General features: G+C 45.4%; 1 protein-coding gene across 1 annotated transcript in view; it reads right to left on the bottom strand.

Moving 5' to 3' along the window:
• The window catches only part of DMBT1 (deleted in malignant brain tumors 1), a 135,379-nt gene that overhangs the window by 51,048 nt on the left and 64,898 nt on the right, over positions 1–19,433 (bottom strand). Inside the window, 12 exon segments of the mRNA XM_077822858.1 lie at positions 904–1,280; positions 2,568–2,940; positions 4,346–4,657; positions 6,053–6,370; positions 7,770–8,087; positions 9,490–9,807; positions 11,213–11,521; positions 12,536–12,544; positions 12,914–13,237; positions 14,643–14,954; positions 16,357–16,674; positions 18,074–18,391. Of these exon segments, the coding sequence (XP_077678984.1) occupies positions 904–1,280; positions 2,568–2,940; positions 4,346–4,657; positions 6,053–6,370; positions 7,770–8,087; positions 9,490–9,807; positions 11,213–11,521; positions 12,536–12,544; positions 12,914–13,237; positions 14,643–14,954; positions 16,357–16,674; positions 18,074–18,391 (3,606 nt within the window).

Here is a 19,433-nt window from a genome sequence, read left to right on the forward strand (position 1 = left end):
CACAAACTAGAAGATAATCACTGAAGGAGCGTGAATGAAGAACAAAATATATTCAAAACTTCAAACCCAAATGGAGAACGTGTGAGTGCTAATGTAGCGGATAGATTCATACCCTCAGTGGATTGGGCACAAAGGGAGACCTGTAACACACTCTCAGCAGTGGGTTACCTACTTCTTCTGGTCAAAAAAGCTGATCCCAAGCATCGTCGGGCACAGCAATAGAAATTCAGGACAAGCCTGGTCTCCCATGACAGCGTCCACCTCCTCAATACACCAGAGGTTGAAGCACAACCTCCAGAGGTAAAAGTACGAGGTGCTGAAGGTTGATTTTGAGACTCAAGAGGCTCTTGCAGGGGTTGTAACAGACTCATATCCTCTGTGGATCGGCAGAGAGGAGGACACTTAACGAGACAGTGACCCAAGTGTTATGTTAATGCCAAAATTAAGTAAGTCTGGGCCAGGCAATAGGGGAAAGGAATTTGCATACATGTGAGATGAGCTTGTATCATGTGTCTTATTGCTCATTGCTCTGGGAAAACCCATTACATCAGTTTCCGGCTTGGAGGAAACCTTTCCATGCTTCTCTTTACATCATAGAGTTCAAGTCCTTGATGGGCGACTAGGATTTCTGCACTCCCACTTGAGGAAAGTAAAGGAGAAATCCCAAAGACTGTTGAAGTCATGCGATGTTAACGGAGTACACACCATCCTCCCAGGTCTTTGTATGGATCACTGGGCAACTGACCTCCATCTGCCTACTTGGCAACATGACTTCAGTGAAGCCACACACACACACGCACTCTTGCCCTCAGATGGTCCTCAGGACCAATTTCTGATGGTGAGTTTCCCACTTGGAGGTTTGGATGTTATTCCTCTAAAATACATTTCAGGTAAAAATAATACAAATGCGAGTACCTGAGCAGATGACACTGGCATCCTCATGGTGAGCACAGTTATGTGTGCCCCAACCCTGGTGCGAGCACTGCCACAGAGAGGATTCGTTCCCTCTGCACTGCACGTCATCCAAGAGAACACTTCCAGAGCCTTCACCAAACCGGGCATTCCTGGGGGCCTCAATGGCCTGGCCACACCCAAGCTGTCTGCACACAACCTCTGCATCATCCATGTCCCAGGCATCATCACAGACTGTTCCCCATCTTCCATTGTAACGGACTTCAACGCGACCGGAACACCCGTTCTGTCCATTCACCAGTCTGACTAATGGTCCTTGGAAAAACAGAGGGAAATTAATTTTCACCCAGCTCTTGAAATTTGGGGTTCTTTTCTAGTTATGAAGTTGGCTCCTGTGGTTTTATGAAAGTTACAAAGCGGATATTTTCCTTTTCCTAAAATTGTGTATTATTTGCACATAAGTATTATAGTTTTGGCAACAACATTTCCCTCTGCGGGTTTCTGCCATTTCACGGCAATTCGGGTGTGTATGCTGGAGAGAGGAGCCCAGTAACTGCACTGAGAAATTATGGGCGCCTCTTTAACTCAGCAGGGAGAACATAAGAAGACGACCATTATTGAAAGCACGGCTGAGAAAAGACTCACCACTTGGAGGGGGCCCGTTTGTTGGAGGTGGTGGAGCTGGCAATGCAAAAAGATAAGGACAGTCTTAAAAATGATTCAAGATGATTAAAAGCCATCTTTATTAGGTGGACATTTGAATGCTTTTTATGATGTACAATTGCAAGAATGAAAGACAAGAGACATTCACAAACTAGAAGATAATCAGTGAAGGAGCGTGAATGAAGAACAAAATATATTCAAAACTTCAAACCCAAATGGAGAACGTGTGAGTGCTAATGTAGCGGATAGATTCATACCCTCAGTGGATTGGGCACAAAGGGAGACCTGTAACACACTCTCAGCAGTGGGTTACCTACTTCTTCTGGTCAAAAAAGCTGATCCCAAGCATTGTTGGGCACACCAATTGAAATTCAGGACAAGCCTGGTCTCCCATGACAGCGTCCACCTCCTCAATACACCAGAGGTTGATGCACAACCTCCAGAGGTAAAAGTACGAGGTGCTGAAGGTTGATTTTGAGACTCAAGAGGCTCTTGCAGGGGTTGTAACAGACTCATATCCTCTGTGGATCGGCAGAGAGGAGGACACTTAACGAGACAGTGACCCAAGTGTTATGTTAATGCCAAAATTAAGTAAGTCTGGGCCAGGTAATTGGGGAAAGGAATTGGGATATATGTGAGATGAGCTTGTACCATGTGTCTTATTGCTCATTGCTCTGGGAAAACCCATTAGATCAGTTTCCGGCTTGGAGGAAACCTTTCCATGCTTCTCTTTACACCATAGAGTTCAAGTTCTTGATGGGGGACTAGGATTTCTGCACTCCCACTTGAGGAAAGTAAAGGAGAAATCCCAAAGACTGTTGAAGTCATGCGATGTTAACGGAGTACACACCATCTTCCCAGGTCTTTGTACGGATCACTGGGCAACTGAGCTCCATCTGCCTACTTGGCAACATGACTTCAGTGAAGCCACACACACACACACTCTTGCCCTCAGATGGCTCAGGACCAATTTCTGATGGTGAGTTTCCCACTTGGAGGTTTGGATGTTATTCCTCTAAAATACATTTCAGGTAAAAATACAAATGCGAGTACCTGAGCAGATGACACTGGCATCCTCATGGTGAGCACAGTTATGTGTGCCCCAACCCTGGTGCGAGCACTGCCACAGAGAGGATTCGTTCCCTCTGCACTGCACATCATCCAAGAGAACACTTCCAGAGCCTGCACCAAACCGGGCATTCCTGGGGGCCTCAATGGCCTGGCCACACCCAAGCTGTCTGCACACAACCTCTGCATCATCCATGTCCCAGGCATCATCACAGACTGTTCCCCATCTTCCATTGTAACGGACTTCAACGCGACCGGAACACCCGTTCTGTCCATTCATCAGTCTGACTAATGGTCCTTGGAAAAACAGAGGGAAATTAATTTTCACCCAGCTCTTGAAATTTGGGGTTCTTTTCTAGTTATGAAGTTGGCTCCTGTGGTTTCATGAAAGTTACAAAGCGGATATTTTCCTTTTCCTAAAATTGTATATTATTTGCACATAAGTATTATAGTTTTGGCAACAACATTTACCTCTGCAGGTTTCTGCCATTTCACAGCAATTCGGGTGTGTATGCTGGAGAGAGGAGACCAATTACTGCACTGAGAAATTATGGGCGCCTCTTTAACTCAGCAGGGAGAACATAAGAAGACCATTATTGAAAGCACGGCTGAGAAAAGACTTACCACTTGGAGGGGGCCCGTTTGTTGGAGGTGGTGGAGCTGGCAATGCAAAAAGATAAGGACAGTCTTAAAAATGATTCAAGATGATTAAAAGCCATCTTTATTAGGTGGACATTTGAATGCTTTTTATGATGTACAATTGCAAGAATGAAAGACAAGAGACATTCACAAACTAGAAGATAATCACTGAAGGAGCGTGAATGAAGAACAAAATATATTCAAAACTTCAAACCCAAATGGAGAACGTGTGAGTGCTAATGTAGCGGATAGATTCATACCCTCAGTGGATTGGGCACAAAGGGAGACCTGTAACACACTCTCAGCAGTGGGTTACCTACTTCTTCTGGTCAAAAAAGCTGATCCCAAGCATCGTCGGGCACAGCAATAGAAATTCAGGACAAGCCTGGTCTCCCATGACAGCGTCCACCTCCTCAATACACCAGAGGTTGAAGCACAACCTCCAGAGGTAAAAGTACGAGGTGCTGAAGGTTGATTTTGAGACTCAAGAGGCTCTTGCAGGGGTTGTAACAGACTCATATCCTCTGTGGATCGGCAGAGAGGAGGACACTTAACGAGACAGTGACCCAAGTGTTATGTTAATGCCAAAATTAAGTAAGTCTGGGCCAGGCAATAGGGGAAAGGAATTTGCATACATGTGAGATGAGCTTGTATCATGTGTCTTATTGCTCATTGCTCTGGGAAAACCCATTAGATCAGTTTCCGGCTTGGAGGAAACCTTTCCATGCTTCTCTTTACATCATAGAGTTCAAGTCCTTGATGGGCGACTAGGATTTCTGCACTCCCACTTGAGGAAAGTAAAGGAGAAATCCCAAAGACTGTTGAAGTCATGCGATGTTAACGGAGTACACACCATCCTCCCAGGTCTTTGTATGGATCACTGGGCAACTGACCTCCATCTGCCTACTTGGCAACATGACTTCAGTGAAGCCACACACACACACGCACTCTTGCCCTCAGATGGTCCTCAGGACCAATTTCTGATGGTGAGTTTCCCACTTGGAGGTTTGGATGTTATTCCTCTAAAATACATTTCAGGTAGAAATAATACAAATGCGAGTACCTGAGCAGATGACACTGGCATCCTCATGGTGAGCACAGTTATGTGTGCCCCAACCCTGGTGCGAGCACTGCCACAGAGAGGATTCGTTCCCTCTGCACTGCACGTCATCCAAGAGAACACTTCCAGAGCCTTCACCAAACCGGGCATTCCTGGGGGCCTCAATGGCCTGGCCACACCCAAGCTGTCTGCACACAACCTCTGCATCATCCATGTCCCAGGAATCATCACAGACTGTTCCCCATCTTCCATTGTAACGGACTTCAACGCGACCGGAACACCCGTTCTGTCCATTCACCAGTCTGACTAATGGTCCTTGGAAAAACAGAGGGAAATTAATTTTCACCCAGCTCTTGAAATTTGGGGTTCTTTTCTAGTTATGAAGTTGGCTCCTGTGGTTTTATGAAAGTTACAAAGCGGATATTTTCCTTTTCCTAAAATTGTATATTATTTGCACATAAGTATTATAGTTTTGGCAACAACATTTCCCTCTGCGGGTTTCTGCCATTTCACGGCAATTCGGGTGTGTATGCTGGAGAGAGGAGCCCAGTAACTGCACTGAGAAATTATGGGCGCCTCTTTAACTCAGCAGGGAGAACATCAGAAGACGACCATTATTGAAAGCACGGCTGAGAAAAGACTCACCACTTGGAGGGGGCCCGTTTGTTGGAGGTGGTGGAGCTGGCAATGCAAAAAGATAAGGACAGTCTTAAAAATGATTCAAGATGATTAAAAGCCATCTTTATTAGGTGGACATTTGAATGCTTTTTATGACGTACAATTGCAAGAATGAAAGACAAGAGACATTCACAAACTAGAAGATAATCACTGAAGGAGCGTGAATGAAGAACAAAATATATTCAAAACTTCAAACCCAAATGGAGAACGTGTGAGTGCTAATGTAGCGGATAGATTCATACCCTCAGTGGATTGGGCACAAAGGGAGACCTGTAACACACTCTCAGCAGTGGGTTACCTACTTCTTCTGGTCAAAAAAGCTGATCCCAAGCATTGTTGGGCACACCAATTGAAATTCAGGACAAGCCTGGTCTCCCATGACAGCGTCCACCTCCTCAATACACCAGAGGTTGATGCACAACCTCCAGAGGTAAAAGTACGAGGTGCTGAAGGTTGATTTTGAGACTCAAGAGGCTCTTGCAGGGGTTGTAACAGACTCATATCCTCTGTGGATCGGCAGAGAGGAGGACACTTAACGAGACAGTGACCCAAGTGTTATGTTAATGCCAAAATTAAGTAAGTCTGGGCCAGGTAATTGGGGAAAGGAATTGGGATATATGTGAGATGAGCTTGTACCATGTGTCTTATTGCTCATTGCTCTGGGAAAACCCATTAGATCAGTTTCCGGCTTGGAGGAAACCTTTCCATGCTTCTCTTTACACCATAGAGTTCAAGTTCTTGATGGGGGACTAGGATTTCTGCACTCCCACTTGAGGAAAGTAAAGGAGAAATCCCAAAGACTGTTGAAGTCATGCGATGTTAACGGAGTACACACCATCTTCCCAGGTCTTTGTACGGATCACTGGGCAACTGAGCTCCATCTGCCTACTTGGCAACATGACTTCAGTGAAGCCACACACACACACACTCTTGCCCTCAGATGGCTCAGGACCAATTTCTGATGGTGAGTTTCCCACTTGGAGGTTTGGATGTTATTCCTCTAAAATACATTTCAGGTAAAAATACAAATGCGAGTACCTGAGCAGATGACACTGGCATCCTCATGGTGAGCACAGTTATGTGTGCCCCAACCCTGGTGCGAGCACTGCCACAGAGAGGATTCGTTCCCTCTGCACTGCACATCATCCAAGAGAACACTTCCAGAGCCTGCACCAAACCGGGCATTCCTGGGGGCCTCAATGGCCTGGCCACACCCAAGCTGTCTGCACACAACCTCTGCATCATCCATGTCCCAGGCATCATCACAGACTGTTCCCCATCTTCCATTGTAACGGACTTCAACGCGACCGGAACACCCGTTCTGTCCATTCATCAGTCTGACTAATGGTCCTTGGAAAAACAGAGGGAAATTAATTTTCACCCAGCTCTTGAAATTTGGGGTTCTTTTCTAGTTATGAAGTTGGCTCCTGTGGTTTCATGAAAGTTACAAAGCGGATATTTTCCTTTTCCTAAAATTGTATATTATTTGCACATAAGTATTATAGTTTTGGCAACAACATTTACCTCTGCAGGTTTCTGCCATTTCACAGCAATTCGGGTGTGTATGCTGGAGAGAGGAGACCAATTACTGCACTGAGAAATTATGGGCGCCTCTTTAACTCAGCAGGGAGAACATAAGAAGACCATTATTGAAAGCACGGCTGAGAAAAGACTTACCACTTGGAGGGGGCCCGTTTGTTGGAGGTGGTGGAGCTGGCAATGCAAAAAGATAAGGACAGTCTTAAAAATGATTCAAGATGATTAAAAGCCATCTTTATTAGGTGGACATTTGAATGCTTTTTATGATGTACAATTGCAAGAATGAAAGACAAGAGACATTCACAAACTAGAAGATAATCACTGAAGGAGCGTGAATGAAGAACAAAATATATTCAAAACTTCAAACCCAAATGGAGAACGTGTGAGTGCTAATGTAGCGGATAGATTCATACCCTCAGTGGATTGGGCACAAAGGGAGACCTGTAACACACTCTCAGCAGTGGGTTACCTACTTCTTCTGGTCAAAAAAGCTGATCCCAAGCATCGTCGGGCACAGCAATAGAAATTCAGGACAAGCCTGGTCTCCCATGACAGCGTCCACCTCCTCAATACACCAGAGGTTGAAGCACAACCTCCAGAGGTAAAAGTACGAGGTGCTGAAGGTTGATTTTGAGACTCAAGAGGCTCTTGCAGGGGTTGTAACAGACTCATATCCTCTGTGGATCGGCAGAGAGGAGGACACTTAACGAGACAGTGACCCAAGTGTTATGTTAATGCCAAAATTAAGTAAGTCTGGGCCAGGCAATAGGGGAAAGGAATTTGCATACATGTGAGATGAGCTTGTATCATGTGTCTTATTGCTCATTGCTCTGGGAAAACCCATTAGATCAGTTTCCGGCTTGGAGGAAACCTTTCCATGCTTCTCTTTACATCATAGAGTTCAAGTCCTTGATGGGCGACTAGGATTTCTGCACTCCCACTTGAGGAAAGTAAAGGAGAAATCCCAAAGACTGTTGAAGTCATGCGATGTTAACGGAGTACACACCATCCTCCCAGGTCTTTGTATGGATCACTGGGCAACTGACCTCCATCTGCCTACTTGGCAACATGACTTCAGTGAAGCCACACACACACACGCACTCTTGCCCTCAGATGGTCCTCAGGACCAATTTCTGATGGTGAGTTTCCCACTTGGAGGTTTGGATGTTATTCCTCTAAAATACATTTCAGGTAAAAATAATACAAATGCGAGTACCTGAGCAGATGACACTGGCATCCTCATGGTGAGCACAGTTATGTGTGCCCCAACCCTGGTGCGAGCACTGCCACAGAGAGGATTCGTTCCCTCTGCACTGCACGTCATCCAAGAGAACACTTCCAGAGCCTTCACCAAACCGGGCATTCCTGGGGGCCTCAATGGCCTGGCCACACCCAAGCTGTCTGCACACAACCTCTGCATCATCCATGTCCCAGGAATCATCACAGACTGTTCCCCATCTTCCATTGTAACGGACTTCAACGCGACCGGAACACCCGTTCTGTCCATTCACCAGTCTGACTAATGGTCCTTGGAAAAACAGAGGGAAATTAATTTTCACCCAGCTCTTGAAATTTGGGGTTCTTTTCTAGTTATGAAGTTGGCTCCTGTGGTTTTATGAAAGTTACAAAGCGGATATTTTCCTTTTCCTAAAATTGTATATTATTTGCACATAAGTATTATAGTTTTGGCAACAACATTTCCCTCTGCGGGTTTCTGCCATTTCACGGCAATTCGGGTGTGTATGCTGGAGAGAGGAGCCCAGTAACTGCACTGAGAAATTATGGGCACCTCTTTAACTCAGCAGGGAGAACATCAGAAGACGACCATTATTGAAAGCACGGCTGAGAAAAGACTCACCACTTGGAGGGGGCCCGTTTGTTGGAGGTGGTGGAGCTGGCAATGCAAAAAGATAAGGACAGTCTTAAAAATGATTCAAGATGATTAAAAGCCATCTTTATTAGGTGGACATTTGAATGCTTTTTATGACGTACAATTGCAAGAATGAAAGACAAGAGACATTCACAAACTAGAAGATAATCACTGAAGGAGCGTGAATGAAGAACAAAATATATTCAAAACTTCAAACCCAAATGGAGAACGTGTGAGTGCTAATGTAGCGGATAGATTCATACCCTCAGTGGATTGGGCACAAAGGGAGACCTGTAACACACTCTCAGCAGTGGGTTACCTACTTCTTCTGGTCAAAAAAGCTGATCCCAAGCATCGTCGGGCACAGCAATAGAAATTCAGGACAAGCCTGGTCTCCCATGACAGCGTCCACCTCCTCAATACACCAGAGGTTGAAGCACAACCTCCAGAGGTAAAAGTACGAGGTGCTGAAGGTTGATTTTGAGACTCAAGAGGCTCTTGCAGGGGTTGTAACAGACTCATATCCTCTGTGGATCGGCAGAGAGGAGGACACTTAACGAGACAGTGACCCAAGTGTTATGTTAATGCCAAAATTAAGTAAGTCTGGGCCAGGCAATAGGGGAAAGGAATTTGCATACATGTGAGATGAGCTTGTATCATGTGTCTTATTGCTCATTGCTCTGGGAAAACCCATTACATCAGTTTCCGGCTTGGAGGAAACCTTTCCATGCTTCTCTTTACATCATAGAGTTCAAGTCCTTGATGGGCGACTAGGATTTCTGCACTCCCACTTGAGGAAAGTGAAGGAGAAATCCCAAAGACTGTTGAAGTCATGCGATGTTAACGGAGTACACACCATCCTCCCAGGTCTTTGTATGGATCACTGGGCAACTGACCTCCATCTGCCTACTTGGCAACATGACTTCAGTGAAGCCACACACACACACGCACTCTTGCCCTCAGATGGTCCTCAAGACCAATTTCTGATGGTGAGTTTCCCACTTGGAGGTTTGGATGTTATTCCTCTAAAATACATTTCAGGTAAAAATAATACAAATGCGAGTACCTGAGCAGATGACACTGGCATCCTCATGGTGAGCACAGTTATGTGTGCCCCAACCCTGGTGCGAGCACTGCCACAGAGAGGATTCGTTCCCTCTGCACTGCACGTCATCCAAGAGAACACTTCCAGAGCCTTCACCAAACCGGGCATTCCTGGGGGCCTCAATGGCCTGGCCACACCCAAGCTGTCTGCACACAACCTCTGCATCATCCATGTCCCAGGCATCATCACAGACTGTTCCCCATCTTCCATTGTAACGGACTTCAACGCGACCGGAACACCCGTTCTGTCCATTCACCAGTCTGACTAATGGTCCTTGGAAAAACAGAGGGAAATTAATTTTCACCCAGCTCTTGAAATTTGGGGTTCTTTTCTAGTTATGAAGTTGGCTCCTGTGGTTTCATGAAAGTTACAAAGCGGATATTTTCCTTTTCCTAAAATTGTATATTATTTGCACATAAGTATTATAGTTTTGGCAACAACATTTACCTCTGCAGGTTTCTGCCATTTCACAGCAATTCGGGTGTGTATGCTGGAGAGAGGAGACCAATTACTGCACTGAGAAATTATGGGCGCCTCTTTAACTCAGCAGGGAGAACATAAGAAGACCATTATTGAAAGCACGGCTGAGAAAAGACTTACCACTTGGAGGGGGCCCGTTTGTTGGAGGTGGTGGAGCTGGCAATGCAAAAAGATAAGGACAGTCTTAAAAATGATTCAAGATGATTAAAAGCCATCTTTATTAGGTGGACATTTGAATGCTTTTTATGATGTACAATTGCAAGAATGAAAGACAAGAGACATTCACAAACTAGAAGATAATCACTGAAGGAGCGTGAATGAAGAACAAAATATATTCAAAACTTCAAACTCAAATGGAGAACGTGTGAGTGCTAATGTAGCGGATAGATTCATACCCTCAGTGGATTGGGCACAAAGGGAGACCTGTAACACACTCTCAGCAGTGGGTTACCTACTTCTTCTGGTCAAAAAAGCTGATCCCAAGCATCGTCGGGCACAGCAATAGAAATTCAGGACAAGCCTGGTCTCCCATGACAGCGTCCACCTCCTCAATACACCAGAGGTTGAAGCACAACCTCCAGAGGTAAAAGTACGAGGTGCTGAAGGTTGATTTTGAGACTCAAGAGGCTCTTGCAGGGGTTGTAACAGACTCATATCCTCTGTGGATCGGCAGAGAGGAGGACACTTAACGAGACAGTGACCCAAGTGTTATGTTAATGCCAAAATTAAGTAAGTCTGGGCCAGGCAATAGGGGAAAGGAATTTGCATACATGTGAGATGAGCTTGTATCATGTGTCTTATTGCTCATTGCTCTGGGAAAACCCATTACATCAGTTTCCGGCTTGGAGGAAACCTTTCCATGCTTCTCTTTACATCATAGAGTTCAAGTCCTTGATGGGCGACTAGGATTTCTGCACTCCCACTTGAGGAAAGTAAAGGAGAAATCCCAAAGACTGTTGAAGTCATGCGATGTTAACGGAGTACACACCATCCTCCCAGGTCTTTGTATGGATCACTGGGCAACTGACCTCCATCTGCCTACTTGGCAACATGACTTCAGTGAAGCCACACACACACACGCACTCTTGCCCTCAGATGGTCCTCAGGACCAATTTCTGATGGTGAGTTTCCCACTTGGAGGTTTGGATGTTATTCCTCTAAAATACATTTCAGGTAAAAATAATACAAATGCGAGTACCTGAGCAGATGACACTGGCATCCTCATGGTGAGCACAGTTATGTGTGCCCCAACCCTGGTGCGAGCACTGCCACAGAGAGGATTCGTTCCCTCTGCACTGCACGTCATCCAAGAGAACACTTCCAGAGCCTTCACCAAACCGGGCATTCCTGGGGGCCTCAATGGCCTGGCCACACCCAAGCTGTCTGCACACAACCTCTGCATCATCCATGTCCCAGGCATCATCACAGACTGTTCCCCATCTTCCATTGTAACGGACTTCAACGCGACCGGAACACCCGTTCTGTCCATTCACCAGTCTGACTAATGGTCCTTGGAAAAACAGAGGGAAATTAATTTTCACCCAGCTCTTGAAATTTGGGGTTCTTTTCTAGTTATGAAGTTGGCTCCTGTGGTTTTATGAAAGTTACAAAGCGGATATTTTCCTTTTCCTAAAATTGTATATTATTTGCACATAAGTATTATAGTTTTGGCAACAACATTTCCCTCTGCGGGTTTCTGCCATTTCACGGCAATTCGGGTGTGTATGCTGGAGAGAGGAGCCCAGTAACTGCACTGAGAAATTATGGGCGCCTCTTTAACTCAGCAGGGAGAACATCAGAAGACGACCATTATTGAAAGCACGGCTGAGAAAAGACTCACCACTTGGAGGGGGCCCGTTTGTTGGAGGTGGTGGAGCTGGCAATGCAAAAAGATAAGGACAGTCTTAAAAATGATTCAAGATGATTAAAAGCCATCTTTATTAGGTGGACATTTGAATGCTTTTTATGACGTACAATTGCAAGAATGAAAGACAAGAGACATTCACAAACTAGAAGATAATCACTGAAGGAGCGTGAATGAAGAACAAAATATATTCAAAACTTCAAACCCAAATGGAGAACGTGTGAGTGCTAATGTAGCGGATAGATTCATACCCTCAGTGGATTGGGCACAAAGGGAGACCTGTAACACACTCTCAGCAGTGGGTTACCTACTTCTTCTGGTCAAAAAAGCTGATCCCAAGCATTGTTGGGCACACCAATTGAAATTCAGGACAAGCCTGGTCTCCCATGACAGCGTCCACCTCCTCAATACACCAGAGGTTGATGCACAACCTCCAGAGGTAAAAGTACGAGGTGCTGAAGGTTGATTTTGAGACTCAAGAGGCTCTTGCAGGGGTTGTAACAGACTCATATCCTCTGTGGATCGGCAGAGAGGAGGACACTTAACGAGACAGTGACCCAAGTGTTATGTTAATGCCAAAATTAAGTAAGTCTGGGCCAGGTAATTGGGGAAAGGAATTGGGATATATGTGAGATGAGCTTGTACCATGTGTCTTATTGCTCATTGCTCTGGGAAAACCCATTAGATCAGTTTCCGGCTTGGAGGAAACCTTTCCATGCTTCTCTTTACACCATAGAGTTCAAGTTCTTGATGGGGGACTAGGATTTCTGCACTCCCACTTGAGGAAAGTAAAGGAGAAATCCCAAAGACTGTTGAAGTCATGCGATGTTAACGGAGTACACACCATCTTCCCAGGTCTTTGTACGGATCACTGGGCAACTGAGCTCCATCTGCCTACTTGGCAACATGACTTCAGTGAAGCCACACACACACACACTCTTGCCCTCAGATGGCTCAGGACCAATTTCTGATGGTGAGTTTCCCACTTGGAGGTTTGGATGTTATTCCTCTAAAATACATTTCAGGTAAAAATACAAATGCGAGTACCTGAGCAGATGACACTGGCATCCTCATGGTGAGCACAGTTATGTGTGCCCCAACCCTGGTGCGAGCACTGCCACAGAGAGGATTCGTTCCCTCTGCACTGCACATCATCCAAGAGAACACTTCCAGAGCCTGCACCAAACCGGGCATTCCTGGGGGCCTCAATGGCCTGGCCACACCCAAGCTGTCTGCACACAACCTCTGCATCATCCATGTCCCAGGCATCATCACAGACTGTTCCCCATCTTCCATTGTAACGGACTTCAACGCGACCGGAACACCCGTTCTGTCCATTCATCAGTCTGACTAATGGTCCTTGGAAAAACAGAGGGAAATTAATTTTCACCCAGCTCTTGAAATTTGGGGTTCTTTTCTAGTTATGAAGTTGGCTCCTGTGGTTTCATGAAAGTTACAAAGCGGATATTTTCCTTTTCCTAAAATTGTATATTATTTGCACATAAGTATTATAGTTTTGGCAACAACATTTACCTCTGCAGGTTTCTGCCATTTCACAGCAATTCGGGTGTGTATGCTGGAGAGAGGAGACCAATTACTGCACTGAGAAATTATGGGCGCCTCTTTAACTCAGCAGGGAGAACATAAGAAGACCATTATTGAAAGCACGGCTGAGAAAAGACTTACCACTTGGAGGGGGCCCGTTTGTTGGAGGTGGTGGAGCTGGCAATGCAAAAAGATAAGGACAGTCTTAAAAATGATTCAAGATGATTAAAAGCCATCTTTATTAGGTGGACATTTGAATGCTTTTTATGATGTACAATTGCAAGAATGAAAGACAAGAGACATTCACAAACTAGAAGATAATCACTGAAGGAGCGTGAATGAAGAACAAAATATATTCAAAACTTCAAACCCAAATGGAGAACGTGTGAGTGCTAATGTAGCGGATAGATTCATACCCTCAGTGGATTGGGCACAAAGGGAGACCTGTAACACACTCTCAGCAGTGGGTTACCTACTTCTTCTGGTCAAAAAAGCTGATCCCAAGCATCGTCGGGCACAGCAATAGAAATTCAGGACAAGCCTGGTCTCCCATGACAGCGTCCACCTCCTCAATACACCAGAGGTTGAAGCACAACCTCCAGAGGTAAAAGTACGAGGTGCTGAAGGTTGATTTTGAGACTCAAGAGGCTCTTGCAGGGGTTGTAACAGACTCATATCCTCTGTGGATCGGCAGAGAGGAGGACACTTAACGAGACAGTGACCCAAGTGTTATGTTAATGCCAAAATTAAGTAAGTCTGGGCCAGGCAATAGGGGAAAGGAATTTGCATACATGTGAGATGAGCTTGTATCATGTGTCTTATTGCTCATTGCTCTGGGAAAACCCATTAGATCAGTTTCCGGCTTGGAGGAAACCTTTCCATGCTTCTCTTTACATCATAGAGTTCAAGTCCTTGATGGGCGACTAGGATTTCTGCACTCCCACTTGAGGAAAGTAAAGGAGAAATCCCAAAGACTGTTGAAGTCATGCGATGTTAACGGAGTACACACCATCCTCCCAGGTCTTTGTATGGATCACTGGGCAACTGACCTCCATCTGCCTACTTGGCAACATGACTTCAGTGAAGCCACACACACACACGCACTCTTGCCCTCAGATGGTCCTCAGGACCAATTTCTGATGGTGAGTTTCCCACTTGGAGGTTTGGATGTTATTCCTCTAAAATACATTTCAGGTAAAAATAATACAAATGCGAGTACCTGAGCAGATGACACTGGCATCCTCATGGTGAGCACAGTTATGTGTGCCCCAACCCTGGTGCGAGCACTGCCACAGAGAGGATTCGTTCCCTCTGCACTGCACGTCATCCAAGAGAACACTTCCAGAGCCTTCACCAAACCGGGCATTCCTGGGGGCCTCAATGGCCTGGCCACACCCAAGCTGTCTGCACACAACCTCTGCATCATCCATGTCCCAGGAATCATCACAGACTGTTCCCCATCTTCCATTGTAACGGACTTCAACGCGACCGGAACACCCGTTCTGTCCATTCACCAGTCTGACTAATGGTCCTTGGAAAAACAGAGGGAAATTAATTTTCACCCAGCTCTTGAAATTTGGGGTTCTTTTCTAGTTATGAAGTTGGCTCCTGTGGTTTTATGAAAGTTACAAAGCGGATATTTTCCTTTTCCTAAAATTGTATATTATTTGCACATAAGTATTATAGTTTTGGCAACAACATTTCCCTCTGCGGGTTTCTGCCATTTCACGGCAATTCGGGTGTGTATGCTGGAGAGAGGAGCCCAGTAACTGCACTGAGAAATTATGGGCACCTCTTTAACTCAGCAGGGAGAACATCAGAAGACGACCATTATTGAAAGCACGGCTGAGAAAAGACTCACCACTTGGAGGGGGCCCGTTTGTTGGAGGTGGTGGAGCTGGCAATGCAAAAAGATAAGGACAGTCTTAAAAATGATTCAAGATGATTAAAAGCCATCTTTATTAGGTGGACATTTGAATGCTTTTTATGACGTACAATTGCAAGAATGAAAGACAAGAGACATTCACAAACTAGAAGATAATCACTGAAGGAGCGTGAATGAAGAACAAAATATATTCAAAACTTCAAACCCAAATGGAGAACGTGTGAGTGCTAATGTAGCGGATAGATTCATACCCTCAGTGGATTGGGCACAAAGGGAGACCTGTAACACACTCTCAGCAGTGGGTTACCTACTTCTTCTGGTCAAAAAAGCTGATCCCAAGCATCGTCGGGCACAGCAATAGAAATTCAGGACAAGCCTGGTCTCCCATGACAGCGTCCACCTCCTCAATACACCAGAGGTTGAAGCACAACCTCCAGAGGTAAAAGTACGAGGTGCTGAAGGTTGATTTTGAGACTCAAGAGGCTCTTGCAGGGGTTGTAACAGACTCATATCCTCTGTGGATCGGCAGAGAGGAGGACACTTAACGAGACAGTGACCCAAGTGTTATGTTAATGCCAAAATTAAGTAAGTCTGGGCCAGGCAATAGGGGAAAGGAATTTGCATACATGTGAGATGAGCTTGTATCATGTGTCTTATTGCTCATTGCTCTGGGAAAACCCATTACATCAGTTTCCGGCTTGGAGGAAACCTTTCCATGCTTCTCTTTACATCATAGAGTTCAAGTCCTTGATGGGCGACTAGGATTTCTGCACTCCCACTTGAGGAAAGTGAAGGAGAAATCCCAAAGACTGTTGAAGTCATGCGATGTTAACGGAGTACACACCATCCTCCCAGGTCTTTGTATGGATCACTGGGCAACTGACCTCCATCTGCCTACTTGGCAACATGACTTCAGTGAAGCCACACACACACACGCACTCTTGCCCTCAGATGGTCCTCAAGACCAATTTCTGATGGTGAGTTTCCCACTTGGAGGTTTGGATGTTATTCCTCTAAAATACATTTCAGGTAAAAATAATACAAATGCGAGTACCTGAGCAGATGACACTGGCATCCTCATGGTGAGCACAGTTATGTGTGCCCCAACCCTGGTGCGAGCACTGCCACAGAGAGGATTCGTTCCCTCTGCACTGCACGTCATCCAAGAGAACACTTCCAGAGCCTTCACCAAACCGGGCATTCCTGGGGGCCTCAATGGCCTGGCCACACCCAAGCTGTCTGCACACAACCTCTGCATCATCCATGTCCCAGGCATCATCACAGACTGTTCCCCATCTTCCATTGTAACGGACTTCAACGCGACCGGAACACCCGTTCTGTCCATTCACCAGTCTGACTAATGGTCCTTGGAAAAACAGAGGGAAATTAATTTTCACCCAGCTCTTGAAATTTGGGGTTCTTTTCTAGTTATGAAGTTGGCTCCTGTGGTTTCATGAAAGTTACAAAGCGGATATTTTCCTTTTCCTAAAATTGTATATTATTTGCACATAAGTATTATAGTTTTGGCAACAACATTTACCTCTGCAGGTTTCTGCCATTTCACAGCAATTCGGGTGTGTATGCTGGAGAGAGGAGACCAATTACTGCACTGAGAAATTATGGGCGCCTCTTTAACTCAGCAGGGAGAACATAAGAAGACCATTATTGAAAGCACGGCTGAGAAAAGACTTACCACTTGGAGGGGGCCCGTTTGTTGGAGGTGGTGGAGCTGGCAATGCAAAAAGATAAGGACAGTCTTAAAAATGATTCAAGATGATTAAAAGCCATCTTTATTAGGTGGACATTTGAATGCTTTTTATGATGTACAATTGCAAGAATGAAAGACAAGAGACATTCACAAACTAGAAGATAATCACTGAAGGAGCGTGAATGAAGAACAAAATATATTCAAAACTTCAAACTCAAATGGAGAACGTGTGAGTGCTAATGTAGCGGATAGATTCATACCCTCAGTGGATTGGGCACAAAGGGAGACCTGTAACACACTCTCAGCAGTGGGTTACCTACTTCTTCTGGTCAAAAAAGCTGATCCCAAGCATCGTCGGGCACAGCAATAGAAATTCAGGACAAGCCTGGTCTCCCATGACAGCGTCCACCTCCTCAATACACCAGAGGTTGAAGCACAACCTCCAGAGGTAAAAGTACGAGGTGCTGAAGGTTGATTTTGAGACTCAAGAGGCTCTTGCAGGGGTTGTAACAGACTCATATCCTCTGTGGATAGGCAGAGAGGAGGACACTTAACGAGACAGTGACCCAAGTGTTATGTTAATGCCAAAATTAAGTAAGTCTGGGCCAGGCAATAGGGGAAAGGAATTTGCATACATGTGAGATGAGCTTGTATCATGTGTCTTATTGCTCATTGCTCTGGGAAAACCCATTAGATCAGTTTCCGGCTTGGAGGAAACCTTTCCATGCTTCTCTTTACATCATAGAGTTCAAGTCCTTGATGGGCGACTAGGATTTCTGCACTCCCACTTGAGGAAAGTAAAGGAGAAATCCCAAAGACTGTTGAAGTCATGCGATGTTAACGGAGTACACACCATCCTCCCAGGTCTTTGTATGGATCACTGGGCAACTGACCTCCATCTGCCTACTTGGCAACATGACTTCAGTGAAGCCACACACACACACGCACTCTTGCCCTCAGATGGTCCTCAGGACCAATTTCTGATGGTGAGTTTCCCACTTGGAGGTTTGGATGTTATTCCTCTAAAATACATTTCAGGTAAAAATAATACAAATGCGAGTACCTGAGCAGATGACACTGGCATCCTCATGGTGAGCACAGTTATGTGTGCCCCAACCCTGGTGCGAGCACTGCCACAGAGAGGATTCGTTCCCTCTGCACTGCACGTCATCCAAGAGAACACTTCCAGAGCCTTCACCAAACCGGGCATTCCTGGGGGCCTCAATGGCCTGGCCACACCCAAGCTGTCTGCACACAACCTCTGCATCATCCATGTCCCAGGCATCATCACAGACTGTTCCCCATCTTCCATTGTAACGGACTTCAACGCGACCGGAACACCCGTTCTGTCCATTCACCAGTCTGACTAATGGTCCTTGGAAAAACAGAGGGAAATTAATTTTCACCCAGCTCTTGAAATTTGGGGTTCTTTTCTAGTTATGAAGTTGGCTCCTGTGGTTTCATGAAAGTTACAAAGCGGATATTTTCCTTTTCCTAAAATTGTATATTATTTGCACATAAGTATTATAGTTTTGGCAACAACATTTACCTCTGCAGGTTTCTGCCATTTCACAGCAATTCGGGTGTGTATGCTGGAGAGAGGAGACCAATTACTGCACTGAGAAATTATGGGCGCCTCTTTAACTCAGCAGGGAGAACATAAGAAGACCATTATTGAAAGCACGGCTGAGAAAAGACTTACCACTTGGAGGGGGCCCGTTTGTTGGAGGTGGTGGAGCTGGCAATGCAAAAAGATAAGGACAGTCTTAAAAATGATTCAAGATGATTAAAAGCCATCTTTATTAGGTGGACATTTGAATGCTTTTTATGATGTACAATTGCAAGAATGAAAGACAAGAGACATTCACAAACTAGAAGATAATCACTGAAGGAGCGTGAATGAAGAACAAAATATATTCAAAACTTCAAACTCAAATGGAGAACGTGTGAGTGCTAATGTAGCGGATAGATTCATACCCTCAGTGGATTGGGCACAAAGGGAGACCTGTAACACACTCTCAGCAGTGGGTTACCTACTTCTTCTGGTCAAAAAAGCTGATCCCAAGCATCGTCGGGCACAGCAATAGAAATTCAGGACAAGCCTGGTCTCCCATGACAGCGTCCACCTCCTCAATACACCAGAGGTTGAAGCACAACCTCCAGAGGTAAAAGTACGAGGTGCTGAAGGTTGATTTTGAGACTCAAGAGGCTCTTGCAGGGGTTGTAACAGACTCATATCCTCTGTGGATCGGCAGAGAGGAGGACACTTAACGAGACAGTGACCCAAGTGTTATGTTAATGCCAAAATTAAGTAAGTCTGGGCCAGGCAATAGGGGAAAGGAATTTGCATACATGCGAGATGAGCTTGTATCATGTGTCTTATTGCTCATTGCTCTGGGAAAACCCATTACATCAGT

The sequence above is a fragment of the Eretmochelys imbricata genome, chromosome 7 (genome assembly GCF_965152235.1).
Source record: "Eretmochelys imbricata isolate rEreImb1 chromosome 7, rEreImb1.hap1, whole genome shotgun sequence".
Taxonomy (NCBI): domain Eukaryota; kingdom Metazoa; phylum Chordata; order Testudines; family Cheloniidae; genus Eretmochelys; species Eretmochelys imbricata.